Raw genomic sequence first — 21433 nt, 5'->3', positions numbered from 1 at the left:
GATCACTATAATCAAAATGAATTATTGGTTTTTCACTACACTGCCATTTCAGTACTATGGATTCCCATAAGGTCTCCTAGAATTGTTTAATAGTATCCCATGATTCAAAATGAGGAAAATCGATCCAAATTTACTTTAAGATATCCATTAGAAGCCACACAACATATTATCCTGATTAGTTGACTTACCACAATTCAACTGCTAGTGGAATGTAAGACACTATTTATTTGGAGTGAAAAATATCCACCAACCATTAGTTACCATTATGAGATAAGTTTTTACCAAATAGTAGAGTACAAGGATGGTCTTGGTAGGCCCTACAACAACAATGGATGAAAGGGTGGGTTCTTCTTATGTAAGCATTTGCTACTTGTGTCTTGAAACACATTCAAGACCTTAGTGGCAAGCTTAGCTCAGATTGAAAGAAAGGAATATTATTATTGACACGTATTTGTTGTACGTGGACCAAACGTTTGAAAAACAAGAAAAAGATGGAGAGTAATTGCAAGACATTCATCTTTAACAGCTGCTGTACTTGAAGCTCCTTTCTTTCTTGCTTTAATATATTCCACAACAGGTAAAGGAGATTCCATGATGATTCTAAAGGCAAAGGGACCCCGGTATTTTTATTAGATCAGTAGGAGAAGGTCCGGTGAATCAAAAGTCATTTAAGCAAAGTTGCCTCATCAATTATTACTCTTTTAATGGACCCAGCAAGGAAGATCTCACAAATCCAAAAGCAGTGAAAGAAGATGAGAAGAATGTGGCCTCAGGAATCACAAAAAGAGAAGCAAAAGGAACTTGTCAACATCCCACCATAGAATAATTGAATTTTACTGAAATTAAAATGTTATGTCAAACATGATCACTTGCATAGAATGACGTGAGCAATATGTCACTAGGTAAAAATGTAGGATTTTAAGTAAGAGTAGAGTAGGCATGAAGAAGCATTGAATTTTTTCTTTTATACATGATTAATTTTCTTGCACACCCTTACTTAATTTGTGTCAGCAAAACACAAATGCAAGTCAAGACATATTCCGGACAATTAGGAAACTTGAACATCATATATCTATACCTATGAGGTGCTATAATTGTATAGGGTTCAACTGATCAGGTCTTGAAAGGTACATATGGATTCATGGGAAGTGATAAGAAAGGGAACTGTTTTTGAGGGGCAAGTTGAGTATAGCCTGCTGTAGGAGCTCTAACTAGGTCTGTCATGTGCACCCAAGTGCTCCTAAAAGGACACTTCATATCTATGCTTTTGTATCATCAATGCTTTTTCTATCAGACCAGGGTATGAACAATGTTTCCATGTTCTTGAAGTTTTGCAAATAGCTTATTTGCATCAAGAATTTTTGCATAGTATCAATCCTAGTCCAACCTCGGTTGAAATGGCCCACTAGGCATCAAAGTAAACATTGTCGTGGCACTGAGTGCTTCAAATAATTGAACTATGTGGATGACATAGAATATATACCATCCAATTATGTGCAAGTATATCCGAGGTTCATTAAAGAATATTCAAAAGAATCAATATTTAACAAAATATTCAAATTGGCAAATTGCAACTACAATTCGAACCAAGAATATAACTTCTCACTCTATCTACAACCCCTTACACGGCTACAGTTGTTATTAAATATTGAATGCCAGTTTTTCCATCCAGCTTATTTTCACATATCACCTGTGCTCAAGGTATTGTGTTGGGTATTATTTAATATGGGTGCCTCTCTTGGCAATTATTTAAACCATAATTTTCTACTTTATGGGGGGGTCAATTTCTAGAATGAGATCATATATATTCTGACCTTCATTTCGTTTTCCTTTTCTATTTATTTTTTCTCCTTTATTCACTTTCATGCTAGAAGAGGTAATTAGAATCCTCGTCACAACAAATTCCGACCAATTTACAAACCATCATCCTACCTACCAGATTAAACTCCAAACACATCCCAATAATTCGTACATAAACATTATAGAACAAAGCATTGATCGATCACAAAAAATTCAGACCGTTTTAGACTTTTCTATCCTCCTTGTCACTCGAAGTTAGATGTTTGATTTAGAGAAGAAATAGCTTTACAGAATCTAGTGCAATCGAAAACCACCCTGGTCTCTAAAATTTACCCAATTGATAATTGTTCATATATTCTAACCCCCGTATTCTCTTTTCCTGCTAATGCTTTATAATGTAGACAAGCACCATCTTAGTAGTATTGCATTAATTTACTTAGCATCTAAAGAAAAAAGTGTAGGTTTTTTTTGTGATGCCTTATTTTCTCAAAGTACTTCAACTTCCTAGATTTAAGAGGCACTCCCACACACCAAATTGGAATTTGTTTAAATAATAGGAGATGTCTTGGGGAAAAAACTGGAAAAATAATATCAATCCGAAATAACATATATCTATATTTGCAACTACATTTTAAATAATACACCAAAATAAAAAAATAATTATAAACAATATTTTTTTAGTCTCTAAATTTTGTAATTTCAAAAAATAAAATGACCCTTGTTTAATAATGTTAGGAATTAAAATGATTTTCAGTTGGTAATTTTAAAAATTAAAATAATCCTCTTTTGTATTTTTATGAACTTAGATAATGAATTGTCTGACTTTTTTTGCACAACAATTATAAAATTAGAATGAAACATTAAATTAATTCATGAAATTGTCGTTATCAATCATTTTAATTCTTAAAATTATTTTAAAAAATAAATTTAATCCTTACAATTAACAATCATTCATTTTTCTCCTTTGACTTTAGAGGTTATTAATCATTTTATCCTTGATTTTGTTGTAATAAGTTAACTTTGTCTCAAATAATAGGTCAAATAAACTGATAGTTGACAATTTCTGGAGCTAAGTTGATAATAATTGTTACATTCAGACTAAATTAATTGATTTAATAATATTAAAAATCAAATTGACTGTCGTGTCAATTTTAGGAAATTAATTAATTAATGACTATTAAAATCAAAAGTTTACCTTTTTTTAATACCAAAGGTCAAATTGATTTATAGTACTAATTTTAAGAAATAAAAATTAGTGTTTTTCTAAAAAAAAATAAAAATATGTAGCATACATATATTTAGTACACATATACATGTACTAGGTATACATGTCCATATTCAGTTGAGTTGTACAGCTTTGCCAACTACTATAGATATCCCATTTTTGGGTTTGAGGAATATGTCAGCCCAACTGGGGTGTGCATGAGTCCACCTCTCTGTTTTAGTAATTTACTTTCCATAAACGGTAATAGTCTATTGACCACATGAAAAAGAAAGATAACAGTCAACAGATTATCTAAGGAGAACAATTATATATCCTCCAATATCGTATATTTTTTTGGCAATTTTGTTGAACAGTCTTAAATCTCTTCTCACATTATATCATATATTATATACAAATACATCTTACAACATAAGGGAGATACAGGAATGTATGCTTAAAAATGCGAGCCATTCTCAGAATCTAAGTTGGAAAAAAAAAAAATCTTCCAATGTCATGCATAATTCAGCAGCTGTGTCAAAAACAGTATTAGATCTTGTCACCCTATTATGATATAGTTACATGCGCATCTTATGATATAAAGGAGATACAGGACTGTATGTATATAAATGCAAGGCATCTTTCAGACTAGGAATAACTCATTATTCTTCAACATCATGATCAAATTAATGGTTAATCAAGTTCTGAAACCAATGAAAAGGACACTCAACAACAGGTCACACAGCACACTAAAAGCTAGACTTTCAAACCAATGATGACTACTCCATTATCATTTATGATTTATCAATAACTCATTGGTGGTAATCAGAAGATGGTTTTCCTTTTCTATATAATGATTTATCAGAATCAGATACAATCCAAAGATCAAAGAAAAATCGAACTGATCCATAAAGCTTCACTATTATCAATAAACTTTGGCGTTGGAAGCACTTACTTATGAAACACTTACACTTTCATGCAGCATTTCTTTCCTTTAAGTCTCTTCTTCCTTCAAAAATTGGCAGATACGATGTCAGTTAAGCATTGGTGCTGACACAAATCGCATCTTTCCCTTCTTTTGAAATTGTACACTATTGAAAGGAAAAATTCTGCCTCAGAAACAAGCCTGAAATAAAATACATAATTTCTTTTTTCTGAGAAAAAGAAGATTTTGCAGGAAAAGAGCTTCTTTTTCATTGTTATACTTCTGATACGATAATTTTGGGACAATCATTGGGTTACACTATCAGCATGTTTATTTATAGACAGGGGTAGGATTTGGGCTAATTTGTTTAGATTATGTTAGATGCATTAGCCTTTGTAATATGGTTTTATTACCTAATTCGTTAGGAAGATTTTGATTGCATTGATCATTTTTTTTCAGTATTCAGGTTTACATGACAAATGCCTTTTAGTTCAGTGAGCAAGAAAAGTAATTAATTCCATGTTAAGAAAAAGGGAACAAAGGAAGTCTATTTGACAATTAGGTAAAGTGAGGAAATGAGTAGTATTAGATTTCGTAAACATTATCAGATAGAAGCTAATTTTATCTTGAGTTTCCTAGGCCAAAAAAGGTTCGCTTTTTCAATTTTGAATTTTATGCATAGATTTAAATTCATATGGACATGTAGGCAATAAGGACTATTCAATATTTGATATCATAGAAATGGCAAGAACTGAACTAATTACCCCTGCACAAGAAGGTTCTTTGTATATGGGCATAGCCAGGATAAAAATAAAAGCATTCCACATACAGTCACATTTATTTTTGTCACATGACTTAGGCACATTCACAATCCGTCAAATTAATCCAATGTTACCATGATTATGAACATTAAGGGCAGGACTTATTCTTTGAAATCTCCAACTTCAGCAGAATATTTCAACTTTGAATGATATTTTTCCTAGTTGGTAACTTGGTATGCATGTAAAGGTAGTCCCTTTAATTGTATAAACATTCAATTGAACCTTTAAAGCTAATAAAAATCTTGTACCCAACTTTGAGTCGCTGTCTGGAAGCATGTAGATAAATTCTCTTACGCGGTAAGAAATATACCCATTTGCACTAGTAAGAAAGGGAGCATAAAGTGATGGGATACAAAGCAGTGAGTGACACCTCACACCCACTTTCTCCACCAAAATGGTCAATTTCTACATCTATATATGCTTTTAAATCCTTTGACAGACATCCACTAGTTTAACCAAAGTTCCTAACAATCATTTCACGCTTAAAAAAGGAATATATCCAATGCTTCAGGTAAAAGTCTTTTGATTCTTGCACGTGAGAATCTCTAGCAAAATGCGCAGGCAACTAATGTTTAAAAGGCATGCTACTTAACAACTTTTCCAAACAATGACAATGGAAAACTCAGAGGTAGTGAGTAGTGACAGCTTTTTCTTGGTTTTTTTAACTCTTTCTTGAACTTTGTATAAATGAGGAACAAACATGCAGGTGCTTCTTTGTTTCCTTTCCACCCTTTCTTTCTAACCAAATATATTAAGATATTTGCATGAATATTTGTAACCAGCAGATTTCAACATAAATAATATTTTAGAGAATTTAATTCTTAACCAAATTTAATATTGGATTTAATGTAATTCCTGTAATTAACCTTATCTAATAATAGAATAAAGCTTTGTTATCGTTATGGTCATACGACTAAAATCTATCTTGTCAAGCTAACTGATATATTCCATAGCTCAAAATATTCAGCACTACCATTGTATATTAATTGTATTAATATTGCTTGGACATTAGTGTTAAGTTAAATCTGAATCACCTGTCTCTTTATAAGTTTCCTTCCGTCTTCCTTTAATTGAGACAAAGTATTATATTTTTAAAAAGATTTTTTTTTAACGATTTCAATTGAAGGAAACAGAAGCAAATAATTTAAATTTTTGTGTTGGATATGCATGGGCCATTTATCCTCAAAATGGCCCTATTTTTCAGTAGATATTAGATTTTTTTTTAATTATCTATCCTTTTTACCATGGATTTAAAAATATTTCGTATATGTATACAGGGTACTAGCCAGTATTGTACCCATGTCAATGCAACATTGGAAATCAATCATCATTTGTTCCACCTTCAACATGATATTAGTTTTCCCTCAATAAGAGGATTTGTCATTAATTTACTGACCTCATGTACTAATCATCTTATAACTCGATTTATGTATCCTTTGTCTCATACGGTGTGTGAGACTAGTTGTTGGAAAAGAAGAGCAAACCATTACTGCTATATATCAATATGACCACCAGCTTTGACTGTTTAAATTATAATTTTAGTTTCTACACTACTTAACTGTTTTTTTTTCTTTTATATGAAAATAATTTATATTTTAGTTTCTATATTAAAAATTATAATTTTATTCCTCTTATTTTTGAAGTTATAATAGCATTAATGTACTTTTAATGTACCTATAATATCTCATATATAGGAACTAAATTATAGCTTTTTAATACGAAGGGCCAACATAAAGTACAGGTATAATAATTAAAATAAAAATAATTTAGTATATAAAATATAATTTAATATTATTCTAACTTGAATAAATAATACAAACTAATTTGTAACCATTTTTTATACAAAAATTAAAATATATTTTTTTATATAGAAATAAAAAAATCAAGTGTAAGAATTGAATTTATAATTAAACCATATTTATGCAAGAACAAGAATATTTAAAGGGTGAAATAAACAACTGAGTCCACCACCGAAGTCTACTTCATAATGGGTAGGCATCAAGAGGAAGAGAAGGAGGAGTATATCAGAATATTGACAAATTGGTGAGGAATTGTCATATCAAATTTTTATTGAAAATTTGTAAATAAAATAGCTTATCTGAAGTAATGGTGTGTGCTATATTGTTATTTCTTCACTGAGAGCTTTTATTGGCATGAACATTGCAAGTCGCAACCTTTATCTCCTTAATTAAAGACAAAAGGAGCAGAAGATCAACAATAGAAGAGTGGAAGGGCTCTGTGAAATTACGAAACTTGCCATCCAATCTCCAGAAAGTAACTTTCAGCTTTACAAAAAGCTCTTGGGTGGGATTTATTTAAAGTGACCAATCAAAAGTTTGATTATATTGCTGTAACAAAAGCACGATTTGACTTAATTAATTAGGGTGACTAAATTTATAACATCTTGACGTGACTTAATTCAACAATTTTCAGTAATACTTGGTTCAACGGGCTAAGCTCTGTTCCTCGTCCATCTGTGATCCTGTGGACCAAAAGGTCCAATTAATTAAAAATCTTATGGGCTGAAAAATCCGCTAGATCGGGGAAATCAGAGCTTTATGGGCCAAAATATTGATGTTAAAAAAGCTAACTACAAATTCAGACTAGGATTAATTATTGTGATAGTTTTCACAGGATCCATACCAGATAACTACCAACTACAACTTAGCATGTCACAAAATCATAACTTAGATTATAAAATATAGAATCTCTGATTTTAGAATATTGAATTTTTAAAATACAAGACAAAATTTAACTAGTATCTTTATATTAGCTCCAACGTTTGGTATTAGAACTTCATTTATTTTTTAGGAACTTGGTAAGATTGAGAGTTTCATCAAACACCTAAAAAACTACATTGAAAATTGAAATAGAAAGTGAAGTATGATATTGTGGTTGTCAAATTTTGTGTCTACTTAGTTAATCCTTGAGGTTCTAAAGGTTAACTGGGAAGATGTTGGGAGGCAAAAGAAGGTCAAAACTCAATTGATGGAAGCAATAGAATAGCCATAGAAGCACCATGATACATTTAGTCGTATTGGGACTCACTTTCCAATGGGTGCACTAATGTTTGGGCATCCAAGATGTAGTAAAATCTTCACAAGACGAGTAGTTGCTTCCAAAGTAAGGCTGAATTTTCTTGCAGTTAAGGGTCCTGAACTCTTCAACAAAATGGATTGGCAAATCTGAGAAGACTTGTTGCATCATTATTTGTGAAAACCAAGGGCCAATGCCCTCAATGGTATTTTTTGATGAAATAGATGGTTTGCTGTAACTCGTGAGAAGTAAAGTGACAGTGTTTCAGTGTTAGATTGGGTCATGAGTCAACTTCTTGTTGAGTTGGTTGGTTGGTGATGCATCTCGAGCAGTAGAACATTACTTAAATATATATTGCTTATGATGTAAGAGGACTGATAAACTGCTTAGGCCTCATTCAACTTGTGTATGACTTCAACATGTTGGTCTGAAAATGAATTTTTGTGAAATCAATTATTATTTGAACTTTGTTGAGGTGATGAGTTTCTTGAAGCATTCTTTAAGAAAGACCAATGAAACGGATCTTCAAGAGGATGAACAACACTTCCTTGTTTGTGCAATCTATGAAAACTGAGCCAAATTTGTTATAGAAGAAGAAGTGGATCTCAAATTTTGAAAGAATCAAAAGAGAAAAAAAATTTAAGTAGAAAGAAAAAAACAATGGATTAAGAATGAATGACACTACTCTGAAGGATTAGAGAGATAAGTCTCTTTACCTCACCACATGGAGGAATTCTATGACAATATAAGTGGATCCTAAAGAATTTTAGAGAGAATTCCTAAAGAGCAAAAGTGAGAAAATCATACAAATGAATTTCAATTTAAATTTTACAAGGTAGTTAGCCTATATATAGGTAAGCTAACTCAAGACCAAATACATCTTTAATAGGCCATGAACAAGTAATAAGGGGATGAGAGTTGGGCTGAATACATGTCCTTAAACATAGCCCAATGCATGCCTAAACAAAAATACAAGAGACTCTACCTTAAAGCTTCCCAGGCTCATAACCAAAATACAAGGTCCAAAACTAAATTAAGCTAAATATGAATAAAGCAAATACAAAAACTGTGTGTGTGTGTATATATATATATATATATATAGGCTTCCCAGGCTCATAACCAAAATACAAGGTCCAAATATGAACAAAGCAAATACAAAAAGCGTGTGTGTATATATATATATGTGTGTGTGTGTGTGGACTTCTGGCTCTTAGGATCACATCAAGAAGTCATTTTTTCTTTTGATGAAAACTTCATTTGTGCCAAGTCTGCATCAAATAGTTAATGTTACCATCATAGCTGCTACAAATAGGCCAGACAAGATCAACGCTGCCCTTTTGAGGCCCGGTATTCTATCTATTCTGTTATTCTGTGTCTTACTCACATTGCACATGCGGATAAACAAAGGTGAATGACTTGTATAAATAGCTTAAATTTTAATTGATTGACAAAAGACGCTTACATACAGGATGCTCTGCTATATGTTGGACCTCTAAATGAGGTGGACAGTGAAGAAATATTTCGCATTCATTTGCATAAAATCCCATGTGACTCTGATGTTAGCATTAAAGAACTAGCTCAATTGACAGATGTTTGTATATTGATATGTCAAGAGGCAACTGTTGCAGTAATTAAGGTTTGTCATTCAACATGATTTTTGATAGAGTTGTCACTTATCACAGTTCATTAATTTCTAAAACTTGTTCTGATGTTATGTTACCAGGAGAGCCATGATGCTTCAGTTATAACGATGATACATTTAAATATGGCAATCAAACAAATTCAACTATCAGAAGTTCAGTCTTACCAAAGCTATCAACAAAATTTCAAGAGAGTGTTCACTGCTATAATATAAAAGATGAATATTGTTAAGATACATATTTATAGATAGTAGAACTAAATCTTAACATTTTATGAATGTGAGATTTACAAACTCGTGAAAGAAAAAAGAAAACAATACCAAGATAGAGCACATAGATGATGAAAAATACAAAGATATTATTTGAACAATATGAACATCGATTAAGCAAAATCACATTCATAAATATCTTTTGAATAAAATAAACTCACTACTGGATGAAGTATAATTTACTCCTTTATCAAGTTTATTACTATTATTATTAAATATATATAATGCTATTATTCTCACAACTAACAACCTCAATGTTAACTATAGAAAAATGATCAAACCTATTATTCTTTGTTTTTACCTAATTCAAAATGGCTAGACAAAGTTCTAGATGAAGTCTTCATAAAAGATGAGTATGAATGAATTTCTAATTTTGTTAATGCTGGTTTTAAAGAATTCTTTGATATTTGGAAATGATGGTCACAAACAACAGTAGCAGCTCCAGTTCAGCACCTGTGAAGAGCTCTGTATCTTCTGCTAGCCCTCTGAGATCAACATCACTGCCTAGTTTCATTTTGCAAGTATGTACACAAAGTAGTAAAACAAAAGGGGTAGAGTAGTTGGTAACGAGGAGAAGAGGAGAGGAGTAAAAAGAGAGTTGGAGTGGGAGAAAGAGGGAATCAGGAAAGGAAGAGAGGAGAGTAAGTGTGAATTGATGATTAACCCTGATTGACTGCAGCATCGAGCAATAAAATTTAAAATTTGATCTATTATTATTATTAATAAATAACTCATTTTATTGTTTTTTAGTTTTATTTTACACTTTTTACATTAAATTGATCCGTTTGTGAACACTCTTAATTACAAAATAAATGAAAAATTAATTCTATTATATAAAATTTCTAAGAAACAAATCACTCTTTTACGTACATCATAATTTTTTAAAAGCTTAAACAAATCCGTCAAAAATTTCTAATTTGTAAAATTTTGTTAACTATATTAATTAGACAGTGACATTTTCGAAAAGGGTAATCGTCCATTACGAATTGAACCATTTGAATGCAGCATAGAATAACATTGACAAAAAAAAAAAAAACATGCAGTATAACAGAGTAACATGGGGTAGCCACCATAATAAGCATTCCATGAGAAGCGATCACATAACACTAACAAAACTGGTAGCAGAAGGGTTTTACAAAGAAGCCCTTCACCTCTTCTCACAACTCCACTCTTCTTCCACCACTCTTCACTCCTTCACTTTCCCCACTCTCTTCAAAGCATGCACCAAACTCTGTTCTCCTTCCAACGCCCAAATCCTCCATACCCATCTCCTCAAAACCGGTTTTTATTCTGACCCACATGCCTCCTCAGCCCTCACCGCCGCCTACGCTTCCAACCGTCGCTTCTTTCTCGACGCACGCAAGGTGTTCGACGAAATGCCCCAACCAAACCTTGCTTCTCTCAACGCCGCGCTTTCTGGTTTTTCGCGAAACGGGCGTCGAGGAGAAGCTCTTGCTCTGTTCCAGCGAGTTGGGTTGGTGTCCTTGAGACCCAACTCCGTCACTGTCGCGTGTTTGCTCGCTGCTACTAACGTGGATACTAACCACGTTGCGCAGTTGCATTGCTGTGCATTTAAGTTAGGGGTTGAATTGGATGTTTATGTTGCCACCGCGCTTGTTACTGCTTATTCGAAGTGTGGAGAGTTAGTTTCTGCGACTAAGGTGTTTGATAAGTTGTTATTGAAAAATGTGGTGAGTTACAATGCTTTCATTTCGGGTTTGTTTCAGAATGGTGTTCCTCGTTTGGCCTTGGATGTGTTTAAGGAGATGATGAGGGGGAAGGAGTGTTTAGAGCATAGAATTAATTCAGTGACGTTGGTGTCTGTTCTTTCTGCGTGTGTTAGCCTCTTGTATGTTCGTTTTGGAAGGCAGGTTCATGGGCTTACAGTGAAACTTAAAGCAGGTGAAGAGGTTATGGTGGTGACTGCACTCGTGGATATGTATTCGAAGTGTGGTTTTTGGCGTTCTGCTTTTGATGTCTTTTCAGCGGTTGAAGGGGAGAGAAGGAATTTGATCACTTGGAACTCCATGATTGCGGGAATGATGTTGAATGAACAGAGTGAGAGAGCTGTTGATATGTTTCAGAGGATGGAGGGTGAAGGGCTGCAACCTGATTCAGCAACTTGGAATTCAATGATCAGTGGGTTTGCAAAACAGGGTGTGCGTGTGGAGGCTTTCAAGTACTTAAGGAAAATGCAGTCTACTGGAGTGACTCCGTGTTTGAAAATTCTTACAAGTCTTTTGTCGGCGTGTGCGGATTCGTGTGTATTAGGACATGGAAAAGAGGTACATGGATATATTATAAGGATTAACGTTAATATGGATGATTTCTTGGCAACTGCTCTTGTTGACATGTACATGAAATGTGGGCATGCTTCGCGGGCACGGGGAGTTTTTGACCAGTTTGATGCAAAACCTTATGACCCGGCATTTTGGAATGCAATGATAGGAGGGTATGGAAGAAATGGAGATCACGAATCTGCCTTTGAAATCTTTGATAAAATGCTGGAAGAAATGGTTCAACCAAACAGTGCAACATTTGTTAGTGTTTTATCTGCTTGCAGCCACACGGGTCAGGTTGACAGAGGATTACATGTTTTCAGAATGATGAGAAGAGAGTATGGCTTGCAGCAAAGGCCTGAGCATTCTGGTTGCATGGTTGATCTTTTGGGTCGGTCTGGTCGATTGGGTGAAGCTCGAGACTTGGTGCAGGAACTGGCAGAGCCTCCTGCATCAGTTTTTGCTTCTTTGCTTGGTGCATGTAGGGGTTACCTAGATTCTAATCTTGGGGAAGAAGTGGCCATGAAGCTTCTAGATATAGAACCAGAAAACCCGGCTCCTTTGGTGGTCTTGTCTAACATATATGCTGAGTTGGGAAGATGGAAGGAAGTAGAAAGGATAAGAAGGATGATCACAGATAAAGGATTGGACAAACTCTCTGGCTTTAGCATGATAGAAGTTGCGTGAGAAATACTTATATGTAGAAAAACTGTAAATGAAATGTTTTATCTGATAACATAAGAGTTTGTTACATATGGAATGTTTCATCTATTTGAACTTCCGTAAAAATCACTGATTCAACATCTCCTTCACTGCAAATCCATAGTAATCATCAAAATGGTAAGGAGGTTCAGTGACAAAACACGAGATTACGTCTCTCAGTGTAATGACTCCAACTACTTCATCCTGTTCATCTACCACGTAAATCCTGTGAATAGACTGAGAAGCAAGAGTATGGATCACGCTCTGCAGTGTTGAGTCAGGCTTGCATGTTATGGGTCGTGTAACTTTTCCAGTTTGTGGGGATATAGAGGCAATTTGGTTTATGAAATCCATCACAGTGAGTTTCCTGAAAGTCAAAATAAAAGAATGGTGAAGGAGACGATTTTAGTAAGGGCCCTTACAAGCTTATGTGATGGCCACGGGTGGGAACCATTGTTTTTTTTTACCTTGAATTAAAAGAAAAAATCACCTCACTCATACACATTCAGACTCATGTCTGTTAAGTAGCTAATCATATGAACCTGGTTGATTAATATTCTTTTTAAACTTGGTTCTTATTTGATTATCTTCTTTTTCATTTTTATCTAAAATGCTAGTATCTTGTATATGTTTCTTAGCATTTTTTTTCTTTCAAAAAATTAATTAGGAAAAAATGACCGTACATGTCAGATTTTTTGCTGTAAAGAGGAGGGATTATGGATGGAGGATCGAAAAAATTTCCATGCAGGTTCAAGATTTGTTGCTTTGACTTACCTAAAATTGGTGAAAAGCTCTTGCCTTAGCAGCAAGTATCTGATGTCTCGAATGCTTAAGTTTCCAACAATTCTCTTCGTTGGCCCCTCTACCACAGGAAGACCACCAATTTGATTATCCTTCATCTGCTTGAAAGCTTCAAGAATCAATTCATTGGTCTGGATGCTAATAACCTGAACAGGAAGAAAAATGAAGTTTTTAAACCTTCAAGACGAGGACAGCTGAAAATTTAAAACACCAATCCTTGCCTCATCTGTAGACATAAATGGAAGCCCCAGAGCATCTATAGGCTTTCCCGCAATGCTGTCAAACCAATCTCTTCCTTTGCATCCCTCGAGACCTTGGACAACTGCAGACTGAGTAATGAAGTTTATAATGTCAGGTTTACCTGGTTCTATCACAGGTACATTCCTCAGCCTATACTTTGAGAGAAGCAGCAGGACAGTCAACATAGCGCTATTCCTTGCAACTGGAACAAAAGGCGCCCATCGATACGATTTAAGTATGGATCGCACCTGAAACCAAAAATCAACAAAATATATACCTTTGTGGAGCAAAGAAAAGGATTTAGTTGCCCGTAATTAGCAAATTTATATAAAAGAAAAAAAATATCTAATGGATTATGTACAAACTGTCAATCAGTCATCACTATTTGGTTAAAAGAGCCAAGGAGGAAAAATGCTCATACCAAGAAACAGAAAACCTAGCATTCAAGACAAGAACTTGCAGTTAACTACAGAACCTCTGCCTTTATCATGCTTACCGTTGTTGACTTGAAGGGTTCTTCTTGCAGTATTACTTTGTAAAAGTCCTCTCCCAGGTTATCAGCAGCTTGAGGAGCATCTTTGCCCATCCCTTTTTCTGCAGCAATGCCACCTGCCACTGCAGCACCTGCTGCTGCAGCAGTTAGCCCAGCGATTGCGGCAGGACCTGTCACTCCCAATGCTAGTGCTCCCAAAGCACCAATGGCTCCTGCACCAACTCCAGCTGCTGTTGCTGTACCCGCTGATAGGGCAACTGCAGCAAGTTCTGCACCCTCCAGCACCCACAGAACAATTGCTGAATAATCTATTACACCAAGGTACCTGTCTCTCCAATTCAAAGTAGTAGCTGCATCTGGGTCTTTAACTGGAGCTGCTAAAATGTTACTTTCAGATAGAATCTTGACTGCTTCACCAATGGGCGTGTCTGCTAGAATTTCAATCACTACCGAAGTGTTTTACAAGTTAGTGTTTTTGGCCTTGGAGATCTTTGTCTCATTAAATGCACAAGGTGATATTGATTGTTAACCCCTTACCTTTTCCACTAGGAACTGCTGGAAAAGAAGAAACAGGTATCTTTGCAAATGCATCTGTCAACGTCTCCTGCAATGTCAGTGGTAGTTTCTTTCTGGATTGTATGGTTTCAAAGTAGGTATCGCACTTTGAAAGTGTGGTTGTTGTTCTGAACTCTTGTGCTTGCGCCATATTTGGAACTAAAGACACATGTTGATATTAATTCATGTTTCAATAATATTCATGAAATTTCAGAACTGAAATATCTAGACCCTGTCTATTTAGCCATAGGCTTTGTCACATTTTTCAATATATATATATATATGGAGAGAGAGAGAGAAAGAGAGAGAGAGTTCTTGTGGTGACATTATAAATGCTCAACTCTTGCGACCGCACCGGACAAAACGCTTCTTTTGAACTTATGAAGATATAAGTAATTCTATTGTCATTTCGGTTCATTCATCTATTTGATCTTAATCACCCCCTAGGATTTTGTTTATATGACAAGTGACTGAAAGCCTTTGATGGCTGGATCGCATGGTTTCATGTGGCAAGGCCATGTGTTATGTTCTATATTCATATGGGAGTGACTTTGTATGATACCTCCTGCAAGATTCCGTTATACAACTCTTCGATCCGTTCATCCTCTAGATGAACTAGTTAGTAATCAAACAAAATGATTCATATCCTAAATCATATATATATATATATCACAGGCCACCACTGCCATTTCCACATAATCTAATGTTTGATTGGCATGGCTAAATCAAAAGAATTGTATATCATAACGAGTGAATTTAAATTACTATTTTGATGAAGAAATTGTTTATCCTAGGATACAGAAACATGAAACTGATTATGTCAACTGCAAAAATCAATAAACAAACGTTATACAGTTTTAAACTGCTCCATGCAATGCTTCTAAATTGTAATGCATGAAAAATAGATTTTGATTTGAAGCCAGAAAGAGAGAAACAGATGGTGAAAGGTTGAACTTGACGTACCTATCAGCGTGTGAATGGCAATGGATTCAGACCCCCGTTACAGTTTTATTTCTTGTTTCTGTGATCTATATTGGAGAAGCGGTTATATGTAGTTTTTTTTTTCTAATGACTGCTGGGGGTTGCTAGCTATGCCACGTGTTGTTATAGGACGAGTGTCAAAGGCTGGTTCAACCATTTGTAAACTGCTAATTGCTTTGCAACCCTTAGAAGCACTATGATGGTTTGATCGTGTCATACCTCAGTTTTTATTTTGTCAACATCTTACCTCAAATCTTGACATACAAGGCCCAAAATTCGCCCTTAGCCCAATGGCCCATGTATCTAATGGGGGGTGAGATGTAAATGTAAAACAGTCATGGAGATTACTATTTACACTTGTCACTTTTGAAATTTAATTTCTGAAAATTATTTTAGAAGTGTGGTTAATACATTCTGAAGATTAATTTAAAAAAATATTTTATAGATAACTTAAAACTTAATTTTCCAAATTATAAAATTATTAAAAATTATTAAAAATTAAATTCTGAAATCGACAATAAAAAAGGTGATATGGCTAACCCAAAAAAAAAAAAAAAAAAAGAGAAAGAAAGATGATACAAAAAGTAATTTAGATACTTTGGTCCCGTTATGACACAAAAATAGAAGGGTTCTGCTTGGATTTGCAATTAAAATAAGCCCCCATTTCATGTTAGAGGAGAACGAAACCAAGTTGTGCAGTCTATTGCATGTGTCTCGTTTTGGGAGATAACTACTGGGTCGAGGATTTACAACCGAATGCAACGAAATTTGCTTATCTTGATGTTCATAATTGTATCCTTTTCTAGTTAATGATTTTCACATAATACCATTAACATGAAAAAGAGCATAATAATGTGGGAAGTTTGATCTTATTTCATTATCTAAGCGGCTTGTCATCTTCTCATAATTCCCAAAAGTTTACATGATCTCTTTTTCGTTCACATTTTGTTTACTTGTTATCGTAATTAGCGTCGAGTCTCGCTAGTAGCCATATGCTAGCATTAACAGACTCCGCCTCCAAACTTAAAGGGAACTTCATCAACTCAAATGGTACGGGAAGGATGCTTCATATTATCAAATCCGTTTAATAATAATAATGATAATATGTTTATTGGCAAAGTAACAACTTCGTTCATTATACAAAGGAAAATGATATTACCGTGTGCTATATACTCTTAATTGAATTTTTGAACGGCCTTGAAAACTGATAATCGAAGTCCTTCCATTTAGTACTAGCCAAAACAAAATATGAAAAACTGTAGATGTAACCTTTTGCATGTCCGTTGTAGGCTATGTCAACCACTCGTTTGATGAACCCTTTGGCATTGCAAAAATGGTTTTAAGTTGTTTCACTTTCATTGCTCCAAGAGCTGGTTACGTGTACGTGTAGTCGAAGACTAGCCAGACACACTTTTAGAAACTGGTAATTGTGTGGTGCAAATATAATCTAGTTTTCTTGTTGAGAATTAAGAGCAGCGGAAGACATATTCAAGTACATTGATGATACACATTCTTTGCTATTTTTGGCTAGAAGTGTAGGACACATTTCCACTACTTAACTTTAAGTTCAGTTCTGCACTCTCAAGAACACGAGTTTCTCTTAACCTACCACCCCCAGCTTCACTGCCAACACATGCTGTGAGAGCAGTTGCTAATACTGATTGAAAATTTGGGTTACTTGTGATGATTGCCTTGGTTGCAGGCAAAGACTGTTGAGAAATGGTGTGGTTGCTCATGTAAATAGGTTGATGGGGATGCTCCTGAAATGGTTGCTTTCCAGTGTTTACCAAGTAACCGCCTTGGTTTCTATTTTGGGGTAGTGTTTTTGTATTGAAATAACCACTATAACTGCTCCATGGAGAATGTGGCATACTAGATTGTAGAGGAGAGAAACATGAGGAAAAATTGAGGTTTGTTGATGAGTATATTGGCATGAAAGAGAAGGTTGAGGTAAAATTTCCTGAATTTGAGGAAGTTGGGGGTGTTGTAAGGTCCAAAGTGATTGTGGGGTGTGAATTTAAGGTGGAAATAGAAGAGTTGGGGAAGTAGAATTGATGTGGTTTTGAAATTTGGTACGTTGAGAAGTTTAGAGCATTGGGGTTGTAAGCAGCACTAGAGTTGATGATGGAGGCTATAGCTGAATTTTCTAGTCCTTGTGAACTCAGTGAGGGAGATTGAAGTAATGTAGCGGCAGCAGAAGTTGTGGAGGCCATTGCAGTTGCTGACGTAGGAAGTGGATGACTGTGGGTTCCTTCATAGGTGGTAATCAATATGGACATATCCTCAGCACATCTTTGCACCTGAAAAATTAGAAGCAAAAAGTAAGGTTAATTACTAATTTTTGTTCAAATCTTTTGAGCTTAATTTGAAATCATAAATAGTCAAAAATCATTCAACCATTCTTTTAAAGCAAACTGAAAGAAATTGGAATTAACAATAATATATGAATAATGCATGTATCATATTATATTCATTGTGAATTCCATTCCCTCCATTGTCTATTCTTAATTAATTATCGAAAAAAATTGAGAAATGATATTTATATAATAAATGTGTGTACAGTTTTTTTTTTACAAATTAGAGAAACGAAAAAAGAAAAGAGAGAGAAGGTGAAAATATAAGTGATGCGATGAAAAAGAAAAAGAAAATATTGTTGTAAAAATAATATAACTCAACCATTACCATTAGAAAAGTCACCTACCTGTTTTCTTACAGGACATGATGGTGACACAGTGCATCGATAATAAGCTCGGGGGCATGGATTTCCTTTTGCTATTTTCTGTCCATATTTTCTCCATTGGCATCCATCATTCATCTGTAAAAAAATTGGAAAATTTTTAATTTCAGCTTTAATAGAAGTCAACGAACTACAATATTGCAACGCATAGGAAGACAATAATCCAATTACAATTCATAAAACTAATTCGTCCCTTCATTTAATTTAGGTTTTTATTTTCTCTTAGCTTCCAATATTGGATTTCATTAGGGTTTGGTTTCTTTAATTTAAGATTATATAAAACGTTATATATTGGAACAAAAACCAAACCTATTGCATGTATTGTCAATAATTAGCATTAGTTTGAATAGCTTACTAACCGTTTGGGTATCACATCTGGTTCTGATAGAAACCCTAGCCTTCTTGAGCTGAATATGTTGAGAAGCTTCACTTTTTTCCCCAGTTTTCTTTGTCTTGAAAACTTTACTGGGGGGCCACATCTCATTTGGCTCCTCCTTCCTTTCCTCACCAAAGCTAGTTTCAGAGCTGGAATTATTTACAGCTTCAGCTGGATCAATTATAGGGTCAAAATTAATATCTAACCCAAGTGCAAGTTTTTTATCCATGCTTCTATATTCTCTCTTTTCAGCTATATTACTATTCTTTTCCTCCTCCATGGTATGCTTCCCTTGGGATGATATCCCTAGAGAAAGTGAGACAAGGTCACTTTCTTCATTTTCTTCATGCCTAGTTGTTATACCTTTAGCTTTTGTGGCATCTTCGGGTTTATCTTGCTGAAGGATGTCAAAGAAGTTTGTTTGTAGTGATTGATAATCATTTACAAGCCGCTCCAATAAGAACTTCAACCTCTTGTTTTCTTCTCTAGCCTCTCCCATTTCCCCCTTAGTTGATTCAAGCTTTTGATCCTGCATGTTGGTTAATCATAACACACAAAAGATGCAACTATAATATTAGAGACTATCTGTTTCTTTTGTATGTGATAACAGAGAGCAAAAGAGAGAAGAGGAATATGAAAAAGGTTGTTCTGAGTTTTACTCAATGAAGATTGAAAGGAGAAGTAGGCACGGGATTTTATAAGAATTCTAAACACAGGCTAAAGATGCAATTCATTACTTTATACTCTTAGGAAAGGAAAAGTGGTAATTATATCGGCGCAAACGTGTGTATGCTTTGCTCCTTTGACACTTGATGGGTTTAGAGGGATGACTAGAGTTATACTGCGTGTGGAAACATATGAAAAGTTTGTAAACAACGCATATGTTATAATTTATAAAATTGAAGTAAATATAAATTTATAATATTTATACATAAATTTGGGCTTTTAGCCCCGTTGATTAAAAAAATATATATTTATATACATAAATTTAAATATGTTAATATATGATTTGAAGTTTATTTTGTTTCATGGTGCCAATTTACTTCATTAGGGAGTCTCAACATATTTTTTTTTATTTTTTATTTAGTAACACTTTAAAATTAAATATGTTTTTATACTCTATTAGAAAGTATCAAATTACTCAATTAAAAGATAAAGGAGAAATAGTAAAATAAGCTATTTTCTAATAAGTATAAAGGTAAGTGTAAAAAGAATAGTATGTATCAGATTTTATTTGTATTTTACTTAGAATATTTTTCTTTTTAACTAATGTTTTAAATTTAATATTATTAAAAAAAAGTAGGAATTAAAGTAATGATAAAAAAAATTATTATTTTGATGATTATTTTATATTTTTAAAGGACTAATTAAAAATAATTTTTTTTGAAAGATTAATACGATAATATATATTTAAAAAAATATTAACAGTAATCTTTTAATAAAAATATATTAATTTTATATACTTAAAATAAGTTCTAATGATTGATGTTAATTAACGAAATCGCTAATTTTAAAGGACTATCTTAAAGGATTACCTCTATTTTCATTACACTTTTTTTTAGAATAATGAATAAAGACATAGTTTAAATATACATTCTTCTTTTTTTCAAAGGAAAAGTGTAAAAAATGTGCAATTTTTGAGATATGAAACTGTTTTGCGACCTCCATTATAATTAGTCTAAAGTGATGTAAAATAACAGTAATGTGAAACAAAAATTACACTGTACAAATATGATGCTCATTACGAAGTCCAATCGATGTAATATACCAACAACTTACAACGTTAACCATGACCAAATCATTATTCCTGTGTGCTCTGATTTCAAACATTGGTCCAGGAAAACAGGAGAAAGGGTAGATCCATGTCCCAATATAATTTCAGCTTCAAGACATCAGTGTCAAGAAACTTATTTTGAGTCTACGTTAGTATAAGTACTTATTTAATTTTTAAATAACAATTATGTTAATCTAACCATCAAAACCTGTTAGAATAAATTAAAAATATCTTATTTTAATAAGTTATATAAAAATAATTAATAATATAAGTTCTTTATAAGTTATTTCAAACATATTTATAGTTATTTTTTAAAAAAAATTACTTTTATTTTTAATGTTAACAAAAAAAATCCAAGACTAATAATTTTTAAAATTATATTTTATAAAATTGGAGACTAAAGTAAATAATCCTTATAATTAATTTTAAATATCAAAGTAATGACTTATTCACTTTATATGTGGTGACTTCGGTATGTTACAAGAGAACATCATAATTTAAATACGTATTTAAGAATAATGTGTGACTTGTAACATTGTCAATTTCTTTAACAAGGCTTTCCCTTAATTACTCCATTGCCTTTACTCACTTGTTAGTATTTGACGTATTATATTATTCGACAAATTATACTTTAATTCAGTTTATATGTAACTTTTTTTTATTAGCCCAACTTTTAATGAAAATATCAATTATTATGACTTATATACGAGTAGAGTCTATCCCAAAAAATTAGTTCATTAGAAACCAAATTGAATAAGTTTATAAATAAATACTTATAAAAAATAATATAAAAATAAATAATT

General features: G+C 33.4%; 3 protein-coding genes across 3 annotated transcripts; 1 reads left to right on the top strand and 2 right to left on the bottom strand.

Annotated features, from left to right (window-relative positions):
• Nucleotides 1–10704: 10704 nt before the first annotated feature.
• Nucleotides 10705–14218, top strand: LOC113868723 (pentatricopeptide repeat-containing protein At2g02750). Its single transcript, XM_027504564.1, has one exon. The coding sequence runs from the start codon at nt 10730–10732 to the stop codon at nt 12656–12658; it is 1929 nt and encodes a 642-aa protein (XP_027360365.1). The 5' UTR covers nt 10705–10729; the 3' UTR covers nt 12659–14218.
• LOC113868724 (SNF1-related protein kinase regulatory subunit gamma-1-like) lies at nt 12727–14926 on the bottom strand. Its single transcript, XM_027504565.1, has 5 exons — nt 14745–14926; nt 14211–14653; nt 13696–13962; nt 13448–13620; nt 12727–13040 (listed from the first exon to the last, which is right to left on the bottom strand). Exons 1-5 carry the CDS (start codon nt 14911–14913, stop codon nt 12761–12763), a joined length of 1332 nt encoding a protein of 443 aa, XP_027360366.1. The 5' UTR covers nt 14914–14926; the 3' UTR covers nt 12727–12760.
• A 2334-nt stretch (nt 14927–17260) lies between these two features.
• Nucleotides 17261–19391, bottom strand: LOC113870388 (probable WRKY transcription factor 72). Its single transcript, XM_027506983.1, has 3 exons — nt 18840–19391; nt 18445–18558; nt 17261–18043 (listed from the first exon to the last, which is right to left on the bottom strand). Exons 1-3 carry the CDS (start codon nt 19389–19391, stop codon nt 17261–17263), a joined length of 1449 nt encoding a protein of 482 aa, XP_027362784.1.
• Nucleotides 19392–21433: the final 2042 nt, after the last annotated feature.

Source organism: Abrus precatorius, unplaced genomic scaffold (assembly GCF_003935025.1).
Source record: "Abrus precatorius isolate BTA unplaced genomic scaffold, Abrus_2018 Scaffold6, whole genome shotgun sequence".
Classification (NCBI taxonomy): Eukaryota; Viridiplantae; Streptophyta; class Magnoliopsida; order Fabales; family Fabaceae; genus Abrus; species Abrus precatorius.
This window is presented reverse-complemented; position numbering and strand designations above follow the sequence as displayed.

Bases quoted from the DNA above. Each gene is read 5' to 3' on its own strand.
- LOC113868723 (XM_027504564.1), top strand. From the start codon at position 10,730: ATGCAGTATAACAGAGTAACATGGGGTAGCCACCATAATAAGCATTCC.
- LOC113868724 (XM_027504565.1), bottom strand. From the start codon at position 14,913: ATGGCGCAAGCACAAGAGTTCAGAACAACAACCACACTTTCAAAGTGC. The intron at 13,621-13,695 runs GCAAGGATTGGT...CTTCCTGTTCAG, and splicing joins CATTTATGTCTACAGATGAG to GTTATTAGCATCCAGACCAA. The intron at 13,041-13,447 runs GTAAGTCAAAGC...TTTGACTTTCAG, and splicing joins GAGCTTTTCACCAATTTTAG to GAAACTCACTGTGATGGATT.
- LOC113870388 (XM_027506983.1), bottom strand. From the start codon at position 19,391: ATGCAGGATCAAAAGCTTGAATCAACTAAGGGGGAAATGGGAGAGGCT. The intron at 18,559-18,839 runs GTTAGTAAGCTA...ATTTTTTTACAG, and splicing joins CCAGATGTGATACCCAAACG to ATGAATGATGGATGCCAATG. The intron at 18,044-18,444 runs GTAGGTGACTTT...CTAATTTTTCAG, and splicing joins CATGTCCTGTAAGAAAACAG to GTGCAAAGATGTGCTGAGGA.